Source organism: Pseudophryne corroboree, chromosome 9 (assembly GCF_028390025.1).
Source record: "Pseudophryne corroboree isolate aPseCor3 chromosome 9, aPseCor3.hap2, whole genome shotgun sequence".
NCBI lineage: Eukaryota > Metazoa > Chordata > Amphibia > Anura > Myobatrachidae > Pseudophryne > Pseudophryne corroboree.
In genome coordinates this window covers 120,268,609-120,289,556 of record NC_086452.1, presented here as the reverse complement: position 1 = coordinate 120,289,556, position 20,948 = coordinate 120,268,609, and the positions used below count along the sequence as shown (strand labels likewise).

Below are 20,948 nucleotides of genomic sequence, written 5' to 3'. Positions count from 1 at the left end.
TGACCAATCCCCGTTAACAACAAAACGGTGATTTCATGTCACTCACTTGACTAAAATATTGCTGTGACCGCACTTGTGAATCACTCGCTGTGCGTGCGTACTGCAGCTCAGATACATGCACAATGCGAAAACATTGATATACGTACAATAGAAACTTTGTGTCCGCACCTGAATGACCCCCAATAACAGTTCAGGTTTAAGGTTATCAATGCTTGAACACAGACGGTTACATCAAAATAACTAAAGTAATTAACAAAAATTGCACATCTACAACCCATTACACTAACATGCCGGGGGACACCCAGCACAGGGCAATTCCACCCGCATGCCGTGTCCTGCCTCCCCACCGCAAATATGCAAGAGCATCGCACGACGGCAATGCTCTTGCATGTTTAGGTTTGCCCTCTGCCTACACAGCCTAGCTGCCAGGGCAGACAGCAATCCGCCATATTTTGGGTCACAGCAGCTGCGCCCCGCAAACGGTCTGGACATGCCTGCATTGTCCAGACCACGCGCCCCCTCCCCAACAGGTGCGACACCCCCTCCTACCCCACAATAGCCTCTGCCTGTCAATCAGGCAGAGGTGTTTGCACATGTGAGATGCCATCACACCCGTGTGTGCACGTGCAGTGTGGCTTCTGAGTGAGTGCACACTGAAGAGGGCATCAGCATGTGAATGCTGTCGGAGCCGCGTTCCATGCTGAATTAGGCCCTAAGTCCCCTGTGCTGACATATGGCTATTCTTAAAACCTGTACAATTGTGTGCCTTAAGGACCGAGGTTGTGAAACACAGAACTAGACCATATACCACCTTCTGTGTAACTGCACTCTGCTTTAGTGTCAGGCATCATTATAAAAGTGTGTGCATGAGATGAGATGACACCGGGAAAACTGGCAGCTCGGGACCCTTGGGCCATGTCCTCAGTCCCATTAGCCCACGCCCCCAATTTGAAGGTGCCCACTGTCACGCTGGAAGGCAAGTGCAGCACCCTGGATGCTGCTGGGCTTCCTCAGCCTCCGGCACGCACACACTTTTCCCGGCCAGCGCTGCTGTCTGTATAGCACGACAGACAGCATGCGCTGTTCCCCCCAACCGCCCGTGTGACACTGCGGTCAGGGAGGTATGGGCTGCAGGCATGCTGTAAACGTGCCTCGAGTCGGATGACCTGGGTAAGCCGTTTACACTAACCCCTTACCGGTAGCGTCTAGTTTACCTTCGTGGAGAGGACCTTTCCCATAACCCCCTGGGTCCACATAGACACAACCCACCCTTACCCGGATCATTGCGGGCAGAGCCGGCCCTAACCAATATGATGCCCTAGGCAAGATTTTGGCTGGTGCCCCCTAGCACCACCGCTAGTTCCGCCTCTGACCCTGCACCCCTTTCCCAGCACCATCACCTCCCACCCATAGCAGTCCTTTTTTTGTTTTCCTACCCCCTGTAATTTAAATAAGAACAGTGTGCACATTCGGCGCACAGCCCAAAAAGGTATGTGTTTTTGCTGGCAAGGGGCATGGCCACACAATAGTGCCCCCAATTCAACTTATGCCTCACAGTAGTGCAACTTTATTCACAATTTATCATGCGATAGTGTCCATTATTCATATTACATCACAGTAGTACAACTTTACCTTATATACGTTACTCCTCACAGTAATGCCCCTCATTCACATGACATCATACTGATTTGCTCCTTATTCACCTTACACCACACCAAATTGATCTTTATTCTCATTACACCACACCATATTGCTCCTTATTCACATTGCACCACACCATATTGCTCTTTATTCACATTAGTCCACACAGTAGTGCCCTTTCTATACGTTACGCCACACAGTAGAGGACCTTATACACATAATGCCACACATAAGTAATGCATTTATACACATAATACCACACAGTAATGCCCCTTACACATATGACACATATTAATGTCCTTATAAACATAATGCGCCTTACACATTATGCCAACCCTTATTAATGCTCTTATACATATAGTTTCCCTTACACATATGCCGCACATTGTTAATGCCCTTATAAACATGGTTACACACATAATGTCCCTTACACATATGCCGCACATTATTAGTGCCCTTATACACATAATGACACACATAGTGCCCCTTACACATATGTTACACATTATTAATGCCCTTTTACACATAATGACACATATAGTTCCTGGCGTGAGTCAACTGGCAGCTCTGCTAACGTCGGTGCCTATTTTTTATGAAAATGCATCTGATTTGCATTGCTATGTGGCTAGGATGCACAAGCAGCTTTTTCTGATTAAAATGATATGTGGCATGCCTATATACTGTGTGCGACTGTGGCTGTATCTGCATACAAAATGCTACACACAGAATATAGGCATGCTGCATATCATTTTAATCAGCAGAAGCTGCTCATGCCCCTAGGCATATCAGATGCCCTAGGCAATTGCCTAGTTTGCCTATGCCTAGGGCCGGCTCTGATTACGGGGTCCAACCCAGGTAGCTACCTGGGTAGGATTTCCGGGTCACTTGACCTGAGTTTTTTTGAGGGAGCCGTTTCCACTACCATAAAACCCGAGTCGATGCGCGCCCCGTGCAAAAACCCGTGTTTTTTTTAAAAAGTGGAAAATAGGCTACTACTCTATGCTATCATTGTTGTCTGGAAAAGCAGCATCACAGATCCTCCTTCATCCAACTTGGATTTGGTAACGTCTAGATTCTCTTCGCGCTAAGGACCTTTCCCATAACCCCCTGGGTCCATGTCACAATCTATTTGGAATAGTAAAGTGTGGCGAGCGGAGCGGAGCGAGACACAGAGCCCGATGCGTGGCGAGCGAAGCGAGCCCGCGAGGGTCCAATGCTGCATAGAGAAATAAATTTGCCCCAAACGATCGGAGAACGAAGGAGACATTTAGATGCTGTAAGGGCGGAAGTGCTCTCCTGCCCTCTCGTTTTGTCACGTCCAGGTCCTTAGCACGAAGGCAACATAGACACAACCACTTGGATTTAGCGGCATAACCAAGCAGTGACGCACTGACTGACGTGAACACCGGAAGTGGGCAGTGAAGGGTGTAGGGTGGCTTCATTCCCGGTGTAGCACGATTAACTGTCCCCCGGAAACCTATACCCTCCGTACCATTTCCTACCCAGGAAGTAACAGGGAGTACACCCCTAGTCCGGCTGTGGCAGACGTTACCGGTGATAGTGAGCCATGGAAGAGGGAAAGAGGATGACTCGGAATATGGCAAAAACCGGTGAGTGGGGGGTAACCCGTGCCCGTGGTATTAGCCCCAGCATATCTCCCCCACAGTCTCGCGCAGCTCAGCATTGTGCCATTGATCGGGAAACGCGGCTGCGGCAGCAGAGCGCGCTAGTTGCAAACTGAAGCAGCGAAAACGAAACCGATCTTCTGCTCCAGTCAGACTCCTGACAGATACACCCTTACTGTGTGCTGATAATAACATTACCTCTAGTTATAGGGAAGCATTCATAGCACTCCCAGGCTGGCATCATCTCCATACCCTCCAACATGACCCGCCCCACTAGGTACAAAATGCTCTGTTTCTGGACTTCCCTCTTAATTTATGATTGCCATCACCTGTGAAGAAACAGCTTTCTTATCATTTAACTATTTCACCACAGATGATGGAAATCATAAATTAAGAGGGAAGTCCAGGAACAGAGCATTTTGTACCTAGTGGGACGGGTCATGTTGGAGGGTCTGCATCTCTATTTATGCTAACTTAGCATTTGTTCACATTTCTAATACAGGGTTTTACATTCCCGTCATAGTTATTTAAAAGGTGCCACAAGAGCTCCGTAGCGCTGTAAATGGGGTTAAATGTCTCCATTGAAAGTCCCAGGTCTTTACAGAACCCAGCATGGAAGTATGCTGGTGTTTAATACTGCCCAACCGTGACGTAATACAGAAGCTGTGTATTTATTCTTATTGTGCTAAAATCATGCGCTAATCAATGGTGCTGGGCTCGTATGTGCATTGGCACAGAAGCAGAGTACCATTAAAATACCTTGAGGTATGCCCCATGAAGTCTCACAGGCCTTCCTAGTTTTTCATGGGGGTGTTTTCAGTGGCACAACAGTGTGGAAGTGTTTTCAGTTGCCGTCTGACCTGTGGTGGTAATAAGTAGACAGAGAAAACGTACCTTTTTGGTGCGGTGTCTTGTTTATAGGGGATGCGGTCAAGATCCCGCTGGACGGAATCCCAACCGGCACAATACCGACATATTCTCCCTCTGTGGGTGTCCACGACAACCCATAGAGGGAAAATACATTAGTGTGCCCGTAGCGTGGCGAGCGCAGCGAGCCCGCAAGGGGCTGCGTTGCGCTCGCCCTCTGTCGGGATTCCGCCGGTCGGGATTCTGGTGTCGGTATTCCGACCGGCGGGATCTCGTACTGATCCCGTTTATAGTGGTATAGTTATGTGGTAATTGTATTGTTTCTGATGGTAGGATGATCTTATCGTTTATTTTGCTTAGTTGTGCCAATTGTCCTCTTAGAATATTTAAGAGTCCCGTACGGAGGAAATTATTAAGTGGCCTTTGGCTCTCTTAATGGGTTTTTAGTTCAGCGTTTTATCTCTAATCTCGGTATACGTTACATTTTTGGGGAGTTCAGTTGTTTTTGGACGCCCACAGCTCCTGTCTAATGCTACGGGAGCTATTCCAAGTTTTTGTGCTAATGGCTGGTAATCCCGTTATTTTTGCTCGCACCTTGCTGAGGTGGCAGGCAGAAACCCATGAAAAGTCAGGCTTTCAGGCACCCCAGCACACCTAATACATTGCATGGGTTTAGAGCTTTACACATATACACCCTGTGCATTTGGGTATGACAAGCACGGTAAGTAATAGGCACCCATGGCACTCACGCCCATCTGCATAACAATTGAATATCACCCTTCGGGTATCCATTATGTGCCCAAAACAATTGAATTATCTCTTACTCGTTACAGATAGTGGGATAACAGCTCTTGGATGTAAATGGCTATATTACTTGCAGGAGTTTATAGATATGTTATCTTCTCTAGTTATGCTAAAAAGGCTGCTCCATTGGTTTGCGCCATGCACTTGATGACAGCCATGTGATTGCTGACCGCCTATGCAGTGCGAAAGGCAACTGATGGCTGCAAATTTCCCAGTACCACTAAGTTGTGCGTGATGTTTTCCCACAAGCCCTTAGGAGCAGCCACTGTTGAGAATGTATCCCCTGGTAGACAAAGAGAACCCTCCTGATAACGTTTCAGTCATACCACATTGCTGCAGGGTCTTATTATGTCTATCATCCTTACAGCCGCCAGCCTTGAGAAAAACGCATATAATGACCATCAAAAACGATCACGAAATGTTCCAGGATCTGGAGACCGTCACGGTGAGTCACATTACCCCACTAGGATGATGGGCCATGATGTGTAGGGGGCAGTAGGCCTCATGGCTGCTGTAGTACTAGCAGTTCATGCATGCCCTGTCTGTAAAGCAGGTAGTACATTTGAAAACGGCAGTGTCCATGTCTTGGTGCAGAATGTGTTGTTTTTGATGGGTTCCACAGATTGCCAGTGTGGGGTCCCATCTTCTCCTGTATTGGGCTCTTTGTAAGAGCATTCACATAAAAACATTACTCTTAATATTTACACTAACGGTCACTGGGTTGGTTATGTAATTTCAGCGTTCGGGATCCCGGAGGTCAGAATACCGATTCTGGGATCCCGGCCGCCAGAATGCTGGCAGCAGGGCAAGTGTAAGAAAGCCCCTTGCAGCTCGCTGCAGTCACCACAGGTTCTATTCCTACACTGGGGTGTATTCAATTATTGTCGGAAACTGCCTTCTTGTCGGAAAGACGGCAGTTTCCGACAGGTTTAGGTTGGATGGGGTTCCGACCTATTCAATGTGACCCCTTTTTTTTCCCGACAAGTCGGCAAATTTGAATTGTCGGAATGCTTAAGCCGCCGATCCACATGTATTGTCGGAAGCACAGCCAAACCCGACAGGTTTTTAGCCCCGTTTCCGACAATGTCAATCCGACTTTAAAAAAAGTCTGATTGCCATTGTTGGGAACGGGCCAAACCTGTTGGGTTTGGCCAGCCATTGAATACACTCATGTTGGATCATCTCTGTCGGAAAGATCCAACATGAATTGAATACACCCCTCTATAGGTGTCGTGGACACCCACGAGTGGGAATATCCTTGGTGCAGCTGTCTGCATTCTCAGCGGTCAGGATCCCGGCGTCAGTATTCTGACCGCCGGGATCCCGACCGCCGGGATAGTAACTACATCCCAGGTCACCATAATATAGGATAGCCAGTTGGTACATAAATCCAGCAATTTTAACTTTGAGCTGCTATTTCCCTAAATGTAAGAGCATGTTGCCAACAAGTGGATGGTATAAAACTAGTGCTGGTTACATATGTAGAAGCAGAAAAAAGAAGAAACAATGGGAGGAATTCAAATGTTTGAAAAGTCGGTTGGGTGTCTGTTTTTTCCTGTCTATTAGATAGGAAAAAACAGACTCCCAACTGACTTTAAACATTTGAATATCCCCCAATGAGTACATTTTGAGCAGGCGCTGCCTTTGGGCTGTGGTTCTATAGCAGCTGTGAGTAAAAAGGGGTTAGTCAAGCACGGTATGCGGTTAGCATACCGCTCGTCGGTGATCCCGGCTGTCGCAATACAGACACCGGGATCCCGACAGGGGCACCGTTCCGCCTCTAGTAGACCGGCGAGGTAGGTGATTGCCCCTCTATGGGCGTTGTGGGTTGTTTGTGGGTGGCAACTGACCGTTTTCAGGGAGTGTCCGTAAAAACGCAGGCGGGATCAAGCGTTTTCAGGGACGGTGTCTGACGTCAAATCCGGTCCCGAACAGCCTGATGTGATCACAGCGGCTAAGTACGTTTTTGGCTGCGCAGAGACTGCACAAAATCAGTTTGTGCAGCTCTGCTACATATGTGTGTTCGCACACTTGCACAGCGAAAATACACTCCCCCTGTAGGCGGCGACTATCCGAACGCAGAACCGCAAAAATCGCTGCCTAGCGATCAGATCTGGATTACTCCCAATGTTGGGATACTGACATTCGGCATACCGGCAGCCAGTAAATCATACCGAGCCCGTCGAGCACAATAGATATATAAATAAGGAAAAGGCAGCGCTACTACTTGGGAATAGTCAATCAGAGATGGAATGGTTGTAGTATCTAAAAATAATTGAATAAGATTTTGTGTAAGACAATAAAACAATTTCTGTATAGTAGATATAACAGAAATGAACAACACAAAAACAAGTGCAACGGTAGTTGATTAAAATAGTTAGAAATGAGTATATCTTCTGCTGACATCACAGATCCGTGTGCTGTGTCTGCAGAGTCACTATAGGATCACTGGTCGCAGACATCAGGCTTACTCAGAATGGGTGATGGAACTCCTCTGCCGGTGACTGGAAATCTGCATCAGAAGGTGCAGACCCTGGTTTTGGCAGGCCTTTAAAACAGTCCCCGTCATCGCCCCCAAAGGGCACTATGGCTTGGAGGCACTGCAGCCAAGTCTGGCAGATAAAGACCTGCACGTGATCAAACTTCTCACTGTTGGTGTAGTGTGCAAACCAACATTTAATCAGGCCTAATATAAGTGAAATATTTTGGTTAGTGGACAAAGAGGACTGTGCCCTGTTGATAGTGAGAGCTCAGGGCATAGTGGGAAGAAAAGATAGATGGAATTTGATATTTTAAAGGCAATGAATTGCAAGGATAAGCAAATGGATACAATGTCAACAAGTAATGTAAAGCTAGGTACACAATGTCTGATTTTTTTATTTGGACAGCAATAGGGCTAATTATTCTAGAGCAAGCCTAGCCAACCTGTGGCTCTCCAGCTGTGGCAGCATACCCTGCCACAGCTTTGCTATAAGAGAATGCTAAGACTGTGGCAGGGCATGCTGGGATAAGTAGTTTCACAACAGCTGGAGGGCAACAGGTTGTCCAGCCCTGTCCTAGCGCATGGGTCTTCAACCTGCGGCCCTCCAGATGCTGTGGAACTACACATCCTAGCATGCCCTGCCTCCGTTTTAGTATGCCTTAATAGCAAAACTGTGGCAAGGCATGCTGGGATGTGTAGTTCCACAGCAGCTGGAGGGCTGCAGGTTGAAGACCCATGTCCTAGAGCAGGGATGGGGAATCTTCTGCCCTCCAGCTGTTGCTGAACTACACATACCAGCATGCCTTGCTACAGTTATGGGCATGCTGGGATGTGTAGTTCAACAACAGCTGGAGGGCCGAAGGTTCCCCATCCCTGTCCTAGAGGAAGCTCCTGACTTTATTTATTTTTTTGAAAATTCCACGGATGTTTTTTTTTAGAAATTAACCGATGGGAAAAATCAGGTTTACCCAGAGATGCCCCAATTTTTACACCTGTACATATGATCAGATTATTGAGAATGTGTACACACTGGTTGATACCGGGAATTGTGGCCAAGGTTTTCAGTCCTGCCTGACAGATAGGATTATTGGACAGTCGTGATTGTGTTCAAGATATGTCTGCGTTATCGGTGATAACCTGATTATTGGCAAATCTGCACGATAATTGTATAATGTGTTTTCTCTATCGTCCTAGTGGATGCTGGGGTTCCTGAAAGGACCATGGGGAATAGCGGCTCCGCAGGAGACAGGGCACAAAAAGTAAAGCTTTAGGATCAGGTGGTGTGCACTGGCTCCTCCCCCTATGACCCTCCTCCAAGCCTCAGTTAGATTTTTGTGCCCGGCCGAGAAGGGTGCAATCTAGGTGGCTCTCCTAAAGAGCTGCTTAGAAAAGTTTAGCTTAGGTTTTTTATTTTACAGTGAGTCCTGCTGGCAACAGGATCACTGCAACGAGGGACTTAGGGGAGAAGAAGTGAACTCACCTGCGTGCAGGATGGATTGGCTTCTTTGGCTACTGGACATTAGCTCCAGAGGGACGATCACAGGTACAGCCTGGATGGTCACCGGAGCCTCGCCGCCGGCCCCCTTGCAGATGCTGAAAAGAGAAGAAGGTCCAGAATCGGCGGCAGAAGACTCCTCAGTCTTCTTAAGGTAGCGCACAGCACTGCAGCTGTGCGCCATTGCTCTCAGCACACTTCACACGGCAGTCACTGAGGGTGCAGGGCGCTGGGAGGGGGGCGCCCTGGGAGGCAATGTAAACCTATGTTTTGGCAAAAAATACCTCACATATAGCCTCCGGGGGCTATATGGAGATATTTAACCCCTGCCAGAATCCGTTGAAGAGCGGGAGACGAGCCCGCCGAAAAAGGGGCGGGGCCTATCTCCTCAGCACACAGCGCCATTTTCCCTCACAGAAAGGCTGGAGGGAAGGCTCCCAGGCTCTCCCCTGCACTGCACTACAGAAACAGGGTTAAAACAGAGAGGGGGGGCACTAATTTGGCGTTAGAAATATATAAAAAAGATGCTATAAGGGAAAACACTTATATAAGGTTGTCCCTATATAATTATAGCGTTTTTGGTGTGTGCTGGCAAACTCTCCCTCTGTCTCTCCAAAGGGCTAGTGGGTCCTGTCCTCTATCAGAGCATTCCCTGTGTGTGTGCTGTGTGTCGGTACGTGTGTGTCGACATGTATGAGGACGATGTTGGTGAGGAGGCGGAGCAATTGCCTGTAATGGTGATGTCACTCTCTAGGGAGTCGACACCGGAATGGATGGCTTATTTAGGGAATTACGTGATAATGTCAACACGCTGCAAGGTCGGTTGACGACATGAGACGGCCGACAAACAATTAGTACCGGTCCAGACGTCTCAAAAACACCGTCAGGGGTTTTAAAACGCCCGTTTACTTTAGTCGGTCGACACAGACACGGACACTGAATCCAGTGTCGACGGTGAATAAACAAACGTATTCCTTATTAGGGCCACACGTTAAGGGCAATGAAGGAGGTGTTACATATTTCTGATACTACAAGTACCACAAAAGAGGGTATTATGTGGGATGTGAAAAAACTACCGTAGTTTTTCCTGAATCAGATAAATTAAATGAAGTGTGTGATGATGCGTGGGTTCCCCCCGATAGAAAATTATTGGCGGTATACCCTTTCCCGCCAGAAGTTAGGGCGCGTTGGGAAACACCCCTTAGGGTGGATAAGGCGCTCACACGCTTATCAAAACAAGTGGCGGTACCGTCTATAGATAGGGCCGTCCTCAAGGAGCCAGCTGACAGGAGGCTGGAAAATATCATAAAAAGTATATACACACATACTGGTGTTATACTGCGACCAGCGATCGCCTCAGCCTGGATGTGCAGAGCTGGGGTGGCTTGGTCGCATTCCCTGACTAAAAATATTGATACCCTTGACAGGGACAGTATTTTATTGACTTTAGAGCATTTAAAGGATGCATTTCTATATATGCGAGATGCACAGAGGGATATTTGCACTCTGGCATCAAGAGTAAGTGCGATGTCCATATCTGCCAGAAGATGTTTATGGACACGACAGTGGTCAGGTGATGCAGATTCCAAACGGCACAAAGGTGTATTGCCGTATAAAGGAAGAGGAGTTATTTGGGGTCGGTCCATCGGACCTGGTGGCCACGGCAACTGCTGGAAAATCCATCGTTTTTACCCTAAGTCACATCTCTGCAGAAAAAGACACCGTCTTTTCAGCCTCAGTCCTTTCGTCCCTATAAGAGTCATATCTGCCCAGGGATAGAGGAAAGGGAAGAAGACTGCAGCAGGCAGCCCATTCCCAGGAACAGAAGCGTTCCACCGCTTCTGCCAAGCTCTCAGCATGACGCTGGGACCGTACAGGACCCCTGGATCCTACAAATAGTATCCCAGGGGTACAGATTGGAATGTCGAGACGTTTCCCCTTCGCAGGCTCCTGAAGTCTGTTTTACCAAGGTCTCCCTCCGACAAGGAGGCAGTATGGGAAACAATTCACAAGCTGTATTCCCAGCAGGTGATAATCAAATTACCCCTCCTACAACAAGAAAAGGGGTATTATCCCACACTATATTGTGGTACTGAAGCCAGAAGGCTAGGTGAGACCTATTCTAAATCTAAAAAAATTTGAACACTTACAAAGGTTCAAATCAAAATGGAGTCACTCAGAGCAGTGATAACGAACCAGGAAGAAGGGGACTATATAGTGCCCCGAGACATCAGGGATGCTTATCTCCATGTCCCAAATTTGCCCTTCTCACTAAGGGTACCTCAGGTTCGTGGTACAGAACTGTCACTATCAGTTTCAGACGCTGCCGTTTGGATTGTCCACGGCACCCCGGGTCTTTACCAAGGTAATGGCCGAAATGATGATTCTTCTTCGAAGAAAAGGCGTCTTAATTATCCCTTACTTGGACGATCTCCTGATAAGGGCAAAGTCCAGGGAACAGTTGGAGGTCGGAGTAGCACTATCTCGGATACTGCTACAACAGCACGGGTGGATTCTAAATATTCCAAAATCGTAGCTGATCCCGACAACAAGTCTGCTGTGCCTAGGGATGATTCTGGACACAGTCCAGAAAAAGGTGTTTCTCCCGGAAGAGAAAGCCAGGGAGTTATCCGAGCTAGTCAGGAACCTCCTAAAATCAGTGCATCATTGCACAAGGGTCCTGGTAAAAATGGTGACTTCCTACGAAGCAATTCCATTCGGCAGATTTCACGCAAGAACTTTTCAGTGGGATCTGCTGGACAAATGGTCCGGATCGCATCTTCAGATGCATCAGCGGATAACCCTATATCCAAGGACAAGGGTGTCTCTCCTGTGGTGGTTACAGAGTGCTCATCTTCTAGAGGGCCGCAGATTCGGCATTCAGGATTGGATGCTGGTGACCACGGAGGCCAGCCCGAGAGGCTGGGGAGCAGTCACACAAGGAAAAAATTTCCAGGGAGTGTGATCAAGTCTGGAGACTTTTCTCCACATAAATATACTGGAGCTAAGGGTAAATTTATAATGCTCTAAGCTTAGCAAGACCTCTGCTTCAAGGTCAGCCGGTATTGATCCAGTGGGAAAAACATCACGGCAGTCGCCCACGTAAATAGACAGGGCGGCACAAGAAGCAGGAGGGCAGTGGCAAAAACTGCAAGGACTTTTCGCTGGGCGGAAAATCATGTGATAGCACTGTCAGCAGTGTTTCATTCCGGGAATGGAAACTGGGAAGCAGACTTCCTCAGCAGGCACGACCTCCACCCGGCAGAGTGGAAACTTCATCGGGAAGTTTTCCACATGATTGTAAACCGTTGGGAAATACCAAAGGTGGACATGATGGCGTCCCGTCTGAACAAAAAACGGGACAGGTATTGCGCCAGGTTAAGAGACCCTCAGGCAATAGCTGTGGACGTTCTGGTAACACCGTGGGTGTACCAGTCGGTGTATGTGTTCCATCCTCTGCTTCTCATACCTAAGGTACTGAGAATTATAAGACGTAGAGGAGTAAGAACTATACTCATGGCTCCGGATTGGCCAAGAAGGACTTGGTACCCGGAACTTCAAGAGATGCTCACAGAGGACTTATGGCCTCTGCCGCTAAGAAGGGACTTGTTTCAGCAAGTACCATGTCTGTTACAAGACTTACCGCAGCTGCGTTTGACGGCATGGCGGTGGAACGCCGGATCCTAAGGAAAAAAGGCATTCCGGAAGAGGTCATTCCTACCCTGGTCAAAGCCAGAAAGGAGGTGACCGCACAACATTATCACCACATGTGGCAAAAATATGTTGCGTGGTGTGATGCCAGAAAGGCCCCACGAAGAAATTTCAACTCGGTCGATTCCTGCATTTCCTGCAAACAGGAGTGTCTATGGGCCTCAAATTGGGGTCCATTAAGGTTCAAATTTCGGCCCTGTCGATTTTCTTCCAGAAAGAATTGGCTTCAGTTCCTGAAGTCCAGAAGTTTGTCAAGGGAGTATTGCATATACAACCCCCTTTTGTGCCTCCAGTGGCACTGTGGGATCTCAACGTAGTTCTGGGATTCCTCAAATCACATTGGTTTAAAACCAGTCAAATCTGTGGATTTGAAGCATCTCACATGAAAAGTGACCATGCTCTTGGCCCTGGCCTGGACCAGGCGAGTGTCAAATTGGTGGTTTTTTTCTCAAAAAAGCCCATATCTGTTTGTCCATTTGGACAGGGCAGAGCTGCGGACTCGTCCCCAGTTCTCTCCCTAAGGTGGTGTCAGTGTTTCACCTGAACCAGCTTATTGTGGTGCCTTGCGCCTACTGGGGACTTGGAGGACTCCAAGTTGCTGGATGTTGTCAGGGCCCTGAAAGTATAGGTTCCAGGACGGCTGGAGTCAGGAAAACTGACTTGCTGTTATCCTGTATGCACCCAACAAACTGGGTGCTCTTGCTTCTAAGCAGACTATTGCTAGTTGGATGTGTAATACAATTCAGCTTGCACATTCTGTGGCAGGCCTGCCACAGCCAAAATATGTAAATGCCCATTCCACAAGGAAGGTGGGCTCATCTTGGGCGGCTGCCCGAGGGGTCTCGGCTTTACAACTTTGCCGAGCGGCTATTTAGTCAGGGGCAAACACGTTTGTAAAATCCTACAAATTTGATACCCTGGCTAAGGAGGACCTGGAGTTCTCTCATTCGGTGCTGCAGAGTCATCCGCACTCTCCCGCCCGTTTGGGAGCTTTGGTATAATCCCCATGGTCCTTTCAGGAACCCCAGCATCCACTAGGACGATAGAGAAAATAAGAATTTACTTACCGATAATTCTATTTCTCGGAGTCCGTAGTGGATGCTGGGCGCCCATCCCAAGTGCGGATTATCTGCAATACTTGTACATAGTTACAAAAATCGGGTTATTATTGTTGTGAGCCATCTTTTCAGAGGCTCCGCTGTTATCATACTGTTAACTGGGTTCAGATCACAGGTTGTACAGTGTGATTGGTGTGGCTGGTATGAGTCTTACCCGGGATTCAAAATCCTTCCTTATTGTGTACGCTCGTCCGGGCACAGTATCCTAACTGAGGCTTGGAGGAGGGTCATAGGGGGAGGAGCCAGTGCACACCACCTGATCCTAAAGCTTTACTTTTTGTGCCCTGTCTCCTGCGGAGCCGCTATTCCCCATGGTCCTTTCAGGAACCCCAGCATCCACTACGGACTCCGAGAAATAGAATTATCGGTAAGTAAATTCTTATTATTCGCTTAAAGCTGGGTACACACTACAGTGATATTGGCCGGATCGTACAGACAATCTACGCACTTCCTCTGTCGCGATATCTTCTTCACCTGTGCTGCATGGCCAACCGAACGATATCGTATGTGGCACCATGCAGTGTAATGATGGATAGAACAAGGAATTGTTACGTCCTTCATTACATCATTCTTATGTGTACCGCAGTAACCATATGTTGGCCCGTCAGCTGCCATATCTTCCGGGTACACATTACTCTAGTGCATGGTTCTTCAACCTGTTGTCCTCCAGCTGCTGTGAAACTATACATCCCAGCATGCACTGCCACAGTTTTGCTATAAAGGTATGCCAAAACTGAGGCAGGGCATGCTGGGACGTGTAGTTCCACAGCAGCTGGAGGGCCGCAGGTTGAAGACCCATGCTCTAGTGTGTACCCAGCTTAAAACTTATACTCACCTTAAATTAACCTCAAACAAATACTAACAGACATAATATTATTTCCCTTTGTTCTGCAGACAATGAAGAACCTGTTGTTTCGGTCCGTCCTTCAATCAGATCATTTGGAAAAGGTAAATAACTTCATTGCATAGTGTTCTCTAAAATGATACCAATTTTCAGTAGAGAAAAGTGCATTAAAATAATAAGCATCTGTTTTTCTGCATCTAATTCACTATAACCTTTTTCAGAATATTATAATCTACAATTTTAGTTACTAGCACCTATATCACAAGAAATTACATTTAAAGGCCTCTTATTGGCGACCCCAGCAGTCTTATCTGTTTCTTCAAAGAAGACTTAGAGAACAAAAGACGATGGCAAAACTCATATTGTCTGTTCAACTAGCAGCCTGTGGGCCTTACTGGCTTTCTCATGGCCTGCACCTGGCCTGTAATAAACCAAAGTCTCCACTAAATGAAATTGTTTACTTAATAGCATCTCTATAGCAAGCACAGTTCCTTGCAAAAGCATTCAGACCTGTACTTTCATTTTACTGAATAAGAAATCCTATGCTGACATATATTTTATGTGAACTACAGCATATCAAAGCCATGAAACTCCACATAAATGTGACATTGGGGTCAGTATAGTTAGGTGTGATTTACGTACTGCGAGTTGTTTTCATAGCGAGCTCGCACAGCAAATTACATCTGCAGTCCAATTCCAAACTTGCATTGCTGTTTCTGAGGAAATTCGCATTTTTGTGTGCACACCCTCCTGAGCAGATGAGAAGGTAGGAAAAATTCTGTACTGTAAGGTAAAAATGCTGGGACACAATGCAGATCTTCTGGTGCACCCTTCCCAATGAGTAATTCTGCCTTTCGAATGATTTAATGGTTTTTCGAAATGGTTTAAATAGCAAAGATTGGTCAATAAAGACATGTCAGGTTTCCACCTCCACATCCCACTCCTCTCTCTGATATCGGATCACCCTAAACAATTTGTAGCACGACATAGAGCCTCTGTCACTCCAACTCCTGGGACTGCACTCACCTTTCTCGTCCACACCAGCCATACTCTAAATATGACATGGTGTTGTTGCTCCCTCCTAATATTATAAGGGAAGCCCACAGAGCCACAATCAGGAGTGTTTATTAGCTTTAGCTCACAGGAAACGTCTCCAGCATGATGTTTCTGTACTGGAAACAGAAATAGCACAGCTCAATGCCAGCTCTCCCTCTCCTCAGAGATTCATGCACGCGTTGGGGGTCATTCCGAGTTGATCGTACGGTAGCAGTTTTTTGCAGCCGTGCGATCAGATAGTCGCCGCCTATAGGGGAGTGTATTTTAGTATAGCAATTGTGCGATCGCTTGTGCGGGAAAAAAAAGAAAAAAATTTTTTGCGCATTTTCTGAGTAGCTCTGAACTTACTCAGCCGATGCGATCACTTCAGCCTGTCAGGTCCCGGAATTGACGTCAGACACCCGCCCTGCAAACGCCTGGACACACCTGCGTTTTCCACGGCACTCCCAGAAAACTGTCAGTTGATACCCAGAAACACCTTCTTGCTGTCAATCTCCTTGCGATCGGCTGTGCAAATGGATTCTTCGTTAAATCCATCGCACAGCAACGATACGCTTTGTACCTGTACGACTTGCCTGTGCATTGCGGTGCATACGCATTCGCAGTAGTGACCTGATCGCTGCGCTGGGAAAAACGGCAGCGTGCGATCAGGTCGGAATGACCCCCATTGTTTCTCTTATCGGCAGCTACATGTCAAATTGCCGCATTATCTGTAATACGAGCATTTGCAAGCAAGATCTGTAATACGTCTCTGTCATTTACTAAAACTGAGACCCCTGGACCTCCTTTTTTTTTTCAGGTACAACTCCAGTTTATTTAATTATTTTCACTTTTCTGCAGCGGGGTACACTGGTATTCCAAAGGGAATAACATGGGGGGTGTAGAGTTCTTGATCCGAGGCACCAACAGGCTAAAGCTTTGACTGTTACCAGGATGCACTGCATCGCCTCCTCTGTAGCCCCTCCCCCAGCTCCGGGCGCCATCTACTGCTGGTGTTCCCGCCCTGAGGCTTCAGTTCTCTCTCCCTCACTCCCTGACAGAGATTTTGGCGCCATTACACAGCTGGGCTGATGTCCGGGACTGCTGGGCAGTGTCTCCACTGTAAATCCACCTGTAACATCAGCGCTGTGCATTTACGGGCACTTAAATATTCTACATGTCATTTTAGACAGTGTTAGTTAAGAACAAGTGTACTGCTATCTGAATATTTAGTACAAGTATTCTGTGATATACATCCAGTGGTTACTGTTCATTGTTATATCTGTATACATACATACAGTATCTATATGTAATTACTAGTCCAGTGCAGTTATGTTGTTATATGTGATAATTCCTGCATTGTACCTGTGACTGAGTGTGCCTGTAGCTGCTGTGTGGATTCCATTCTTGTGTATCACACGTTTGCTATCACTATATTCTGTACCCTGGGGCACTAGGTGCGTCAGGGTCTCATATAACATATAGTGCTACACAGGGTATACTGTTTGTATTTCTCACTGTGTTTTTCAGTCACCCCACACCACTTCTATCCTCTGCTTATGCTCTGTATTTACTGTCACAAAACACAGGATTAATTGCTGTTGTTTTGTGTGTTTGTCTGGCTATATTGTACTATTACATCCTAAGGCTACATCCCACACGATGTCTGCTACACAGGGTGGGACATCCGCGGATGCTCCTGCATCATGTAGTGCTGTTGTCACGGATTCACCAGTGGGTGAAGTGTTAGATGCTGGTTCAGGCCCTGGGGGTCATACATCTCCCAGTCCGTCCGTGGCACCTGTGGTCAGTCAAGACTAATCTTGGGCAGCTTTTTCAAATGCTGACTACGCTTGTAACGCATCTCACGCCCCCTGTGGGGCCTCCTGTGCCTTTGCAGCCACATATTGTCCATGTAGTTAATCCGCCATGGGCGGATACTTTGTCTACCCAGTTACAGCATTAAATCAGACTTTGGTTAGACAAAAGTCTACCCCACGCCCCCCTGGAGCCAAGGGGTCATCTAAGCGGGCCATTTCTTCCTCACAATCCACTAATATTTCGGATAATTCTTCCGATGAGGATGGGGAATATAATGATCCGTCAGACACTGATACAGTTGCTTCTGATGAGGAATCTGCAGCCCAGGTTGATGTTCCTGACCTAGTGGAAGCTATCAAGCTTATTCTCCAAATTGATGATGACATTGAGCCTCCTGTTACAGCTAAGAAACCTGATAAGTTTAAACGTCAGAAGGTTGCTAAAGTAGTTTTACCACATTCTGACCTATTAATTGACATACGTCAGGTATCCTGGTCATCTCCAGGAAAGAAGTTTTCCCTGTCTAAAAAGATGCTAACTCGTTATCCTATCCCTGTGGAGTTAAGCAACAAGTGGGAAACTCCACCGCCGGTGGATTCTCATGTCGCCCGTCTTGTGGTGTCCTCTACTCTGCCTGTAACCACTGTCACCTCACTGAAGGAACCGACAGATAAGCATGTGGAGGGTTGCCTGAAGTCTGTTTACACTCTTACCGGTGCTGTACATATACCCACTATGGCTGCCTCTTGGGCGGCTAAAGGAATTGAAGCATGGGTTCAGGCAATTGAGGAGAAGCTACCTCAGAATTGTTGTGACACTGCCAGACAATATCTGTCGTATATTACCACAGCCTCTCACTATATTCAGGAGGCGGCCTCTGATGCAGGGTCATGGCGGCCAAGACTTCTACTACGTCTATCCTGGCTCGCCAATTTCTGTGGTTAAGGTCCTGGAAAGTGGACCTGGACTCTAAAAAGACCTCGGAGGTACTCCCTTTCAAGGGAGATATCCTGTTTGGGGAAGATCTGAATAAGATTGTGACCAACTTGGCGAAAGCCAAGACTGCGTTTCTCCCAAGTACTAATCCTTCTGCTCAGAAGGCTAAGAGTACCACTTTTCGTTCCTTTCGACCTCCAAGTAAAGCAAAAAGTCAGGCGTACCCGAGACAGGCTCGTACTTCCGAAACCACTAAGCCCAAATCTAAACCATTTTGGGCCACCCGTCAGCCTGCTTCCAAACAAGACAAGCCTGCTGCATGATGGGGCGGGCCTTCCCCTGGGGGACCCCAGGGTGGAAGGCCGACTTCTGTAGTTCGCCCAGGCCTGGTTAAAGACCACTTCAGACGCCTGGGTACGGGATGTTGTCTCTCAAGGGTACGCAATCTATTTCAAGAGACGTCCCCCTCGCCAGTTCTGTTCGGTTATCCCTTCGGATCTGTTGAAAGCACTAGCTCTACACCTGCTCAGAGCATGGTGCGCCTGGGGGCGCTGTTGGACACACGCAGCCAAAGGCTGTTTCTGTCTCTGGAGAAGATCCTGAAACTTCAGGACAAGATCAGATACTTCCTCTCTCGTCTGAGAGTGTAGATACACTCGGCAATGCAAGTACTAGGCCTCATGGTGTCGGCTTTTGACATGGTAGAGTACGCTCAATTTCATTCCCTCCCTCTGCAGAGGTTAATCCTTTCCAAATGGTACGGCCATGCCTCATCGGATCAGATCTCAAATGATCTTTTTGACTCCGGAGGTTCGTCTGTCACTGAGCTGGTGGCTACAGAACCAACAGTTGAGCGGGGGCCGTCCCTTCTGGATCTCCAACTGGGTCTTCCTAACAACGGATGCCAGTCTGCGAGGTTGGGGCGCGGTGTTGGAGCAACACTCTCTCCAGGGTCGGTGGACCAGGGAGGAATCTCTCCTCCAGATAAACATTCTGGAATTGTGGGCAGTGTTAAATGCGTTGACACTGGCTCTGCCTCTGGTACAGAACAGGCCTGTTCAAGTACAATCAGACAACGCCACCACGGTGGCGTACATAAATCATCAAGGCGGCACTCGAAGCCGCATGGCAATGATGGAAGTGTCAAAAAGTGCGGAACGCCATCTGCCAGCCATATCGGCATTGTTCATTCTGGGAGTCCTCAACTGGGAAGCGGACTTCCTCAGTCGTCAGTTCGTGCACGCCGGAGAGTGGAGTCTTCATCCCAAAGTCTTTCAACTCCTAGTGGACAAGTGGGGCCTACCAGATGTAGACCTGATGGCACCTCGACACAATCACAAGTTTCCGGTCTTCAGAGCAAGCACAAGGGATCCTCAAGCAGCGTTCGTGGAAGCACTGGCAATTCCATGGAACTTTCGGCTCCATGGAACATACGTGTTCCCTCCAGTGTCACTCCTGCCCAGGGTAATATGGAATTTCAAGCAAGAAGGAGGAATACTACTTCTAGTCACTCCAGCGTGGCCCAGACGGCATTGGTTTTCAGACCTGCAGAGTCTATCGATCGAGCGTCCTCTTCTACTTCTCAACGCCCAGACCTCCTCGTTCAGGGCCCTTGTGTCTACTGGGACCTGGCCAGACTGGCTTTGACGGCATGGTTCTTGAAGCATCACTCCTGAGAGCCAAAGGATTCTCTGAGGCAGTTATTAAAACTATGTTGAAAGCCTGTAAACCAGCTTCGGCTCGGATTTATTACATGGTCTGGAATTCTTACATATACGTTCAAAACTTCCAGACTTTTGGCTTTTCTACAAGATGGCCTAGACTTAGGCCTTCGTCTGGCCTCCCTCAAGGTTCATATTTCTGCCTTGTCGGTGTGGTTTCAGAGAGAAATTGCGTTCACACTTTCACTCAGGGTGTTCTACGGATTCAGCCTCCCTATTTCCCTCCTGTGGCTCCATGGGATCTGTATGTCATCTTAAATGCCCTGCAAGAGTCTCCATTTGAACCTCTTGAGTCTGTGAGACCTTAAATGCCTTACGCTTAAGGTCGTGTTTCTGTTGACTATTGCCTCTGCTAGTAAGGTGTCAGATTTAGGCACTTTGCTCTGTCGTCCCCCCTTTCTGATTTTTCACCGTGACCGGGCAGTACTTCGAACTCGCCTAGGTAAATTGCCTAAGGTGGTATCATCTTTTCACCTTAACCAGGAGATTGTGGTTCCAGCCTTCATCTCTTCTGGTTTGTCCTCCAAAGTACGGGTTCTCCGTATTTATGTGGAAAAGACTGCCTCTATCAGGAGGTCAGATTCCTTTTTTGTACTTTTTGGTTTTCACAAACGTGGCTTGCCTGCGAATAAGCAAACCTTGGCCAGATGGATTAGAATGGTGATTACCCAAGCCTCCCAGCTCCTGCTGCTTTCAAAGCCCATTCTTCTCGGTCTGTTGGACCTTCTTGGGCGGCCTGCCGTGGCGTGTCCGCAGAACAGTTGTGCAAGGCGGCTACATGGTCCTCAGTGAACACGTTCATCAGGTTCTATGCCTTTGATACTTCCGCCTCCCAGGATGCTTCCTTT

General features: G+C 47.7%; 1 protein-coding gene across 2 annotated transcripts in view; it reads left to right on the top strand.

Annotated features, from left to right (window-relative positions):
• Positions 1–3,014: 3,014 nt before the first annotated feature.
• LOC134956764 (uncharacterized) overlaps positions 3,015–20,948 on the top strand; it is a 48,386-nt gene continuing 30,452 nt past the window's right edge. The window contains exons 1-3 of one of the 2 annotated variants that reach the window (XM_063938727.1): positions 3,015–3,251; positions 5,305–5,382; positions 14,638–14,691. In XM_063938727.1, coding sequence (XP_063794797.1) covers positions 3,209–3,251; positions 5,305–5,382; positions 14,638–14,691 — 175 coding nt within the window. In that variant the 5' untranslated portion in view covers positions 3,015–3,208. The remainder of the gene's footprint in view (positions 3,252–5,304; positions 5,383–14,637; positions 14,692–20,948) is intronic. The other variant, XM_063938726.1, reaches the window with a different exon arrangement.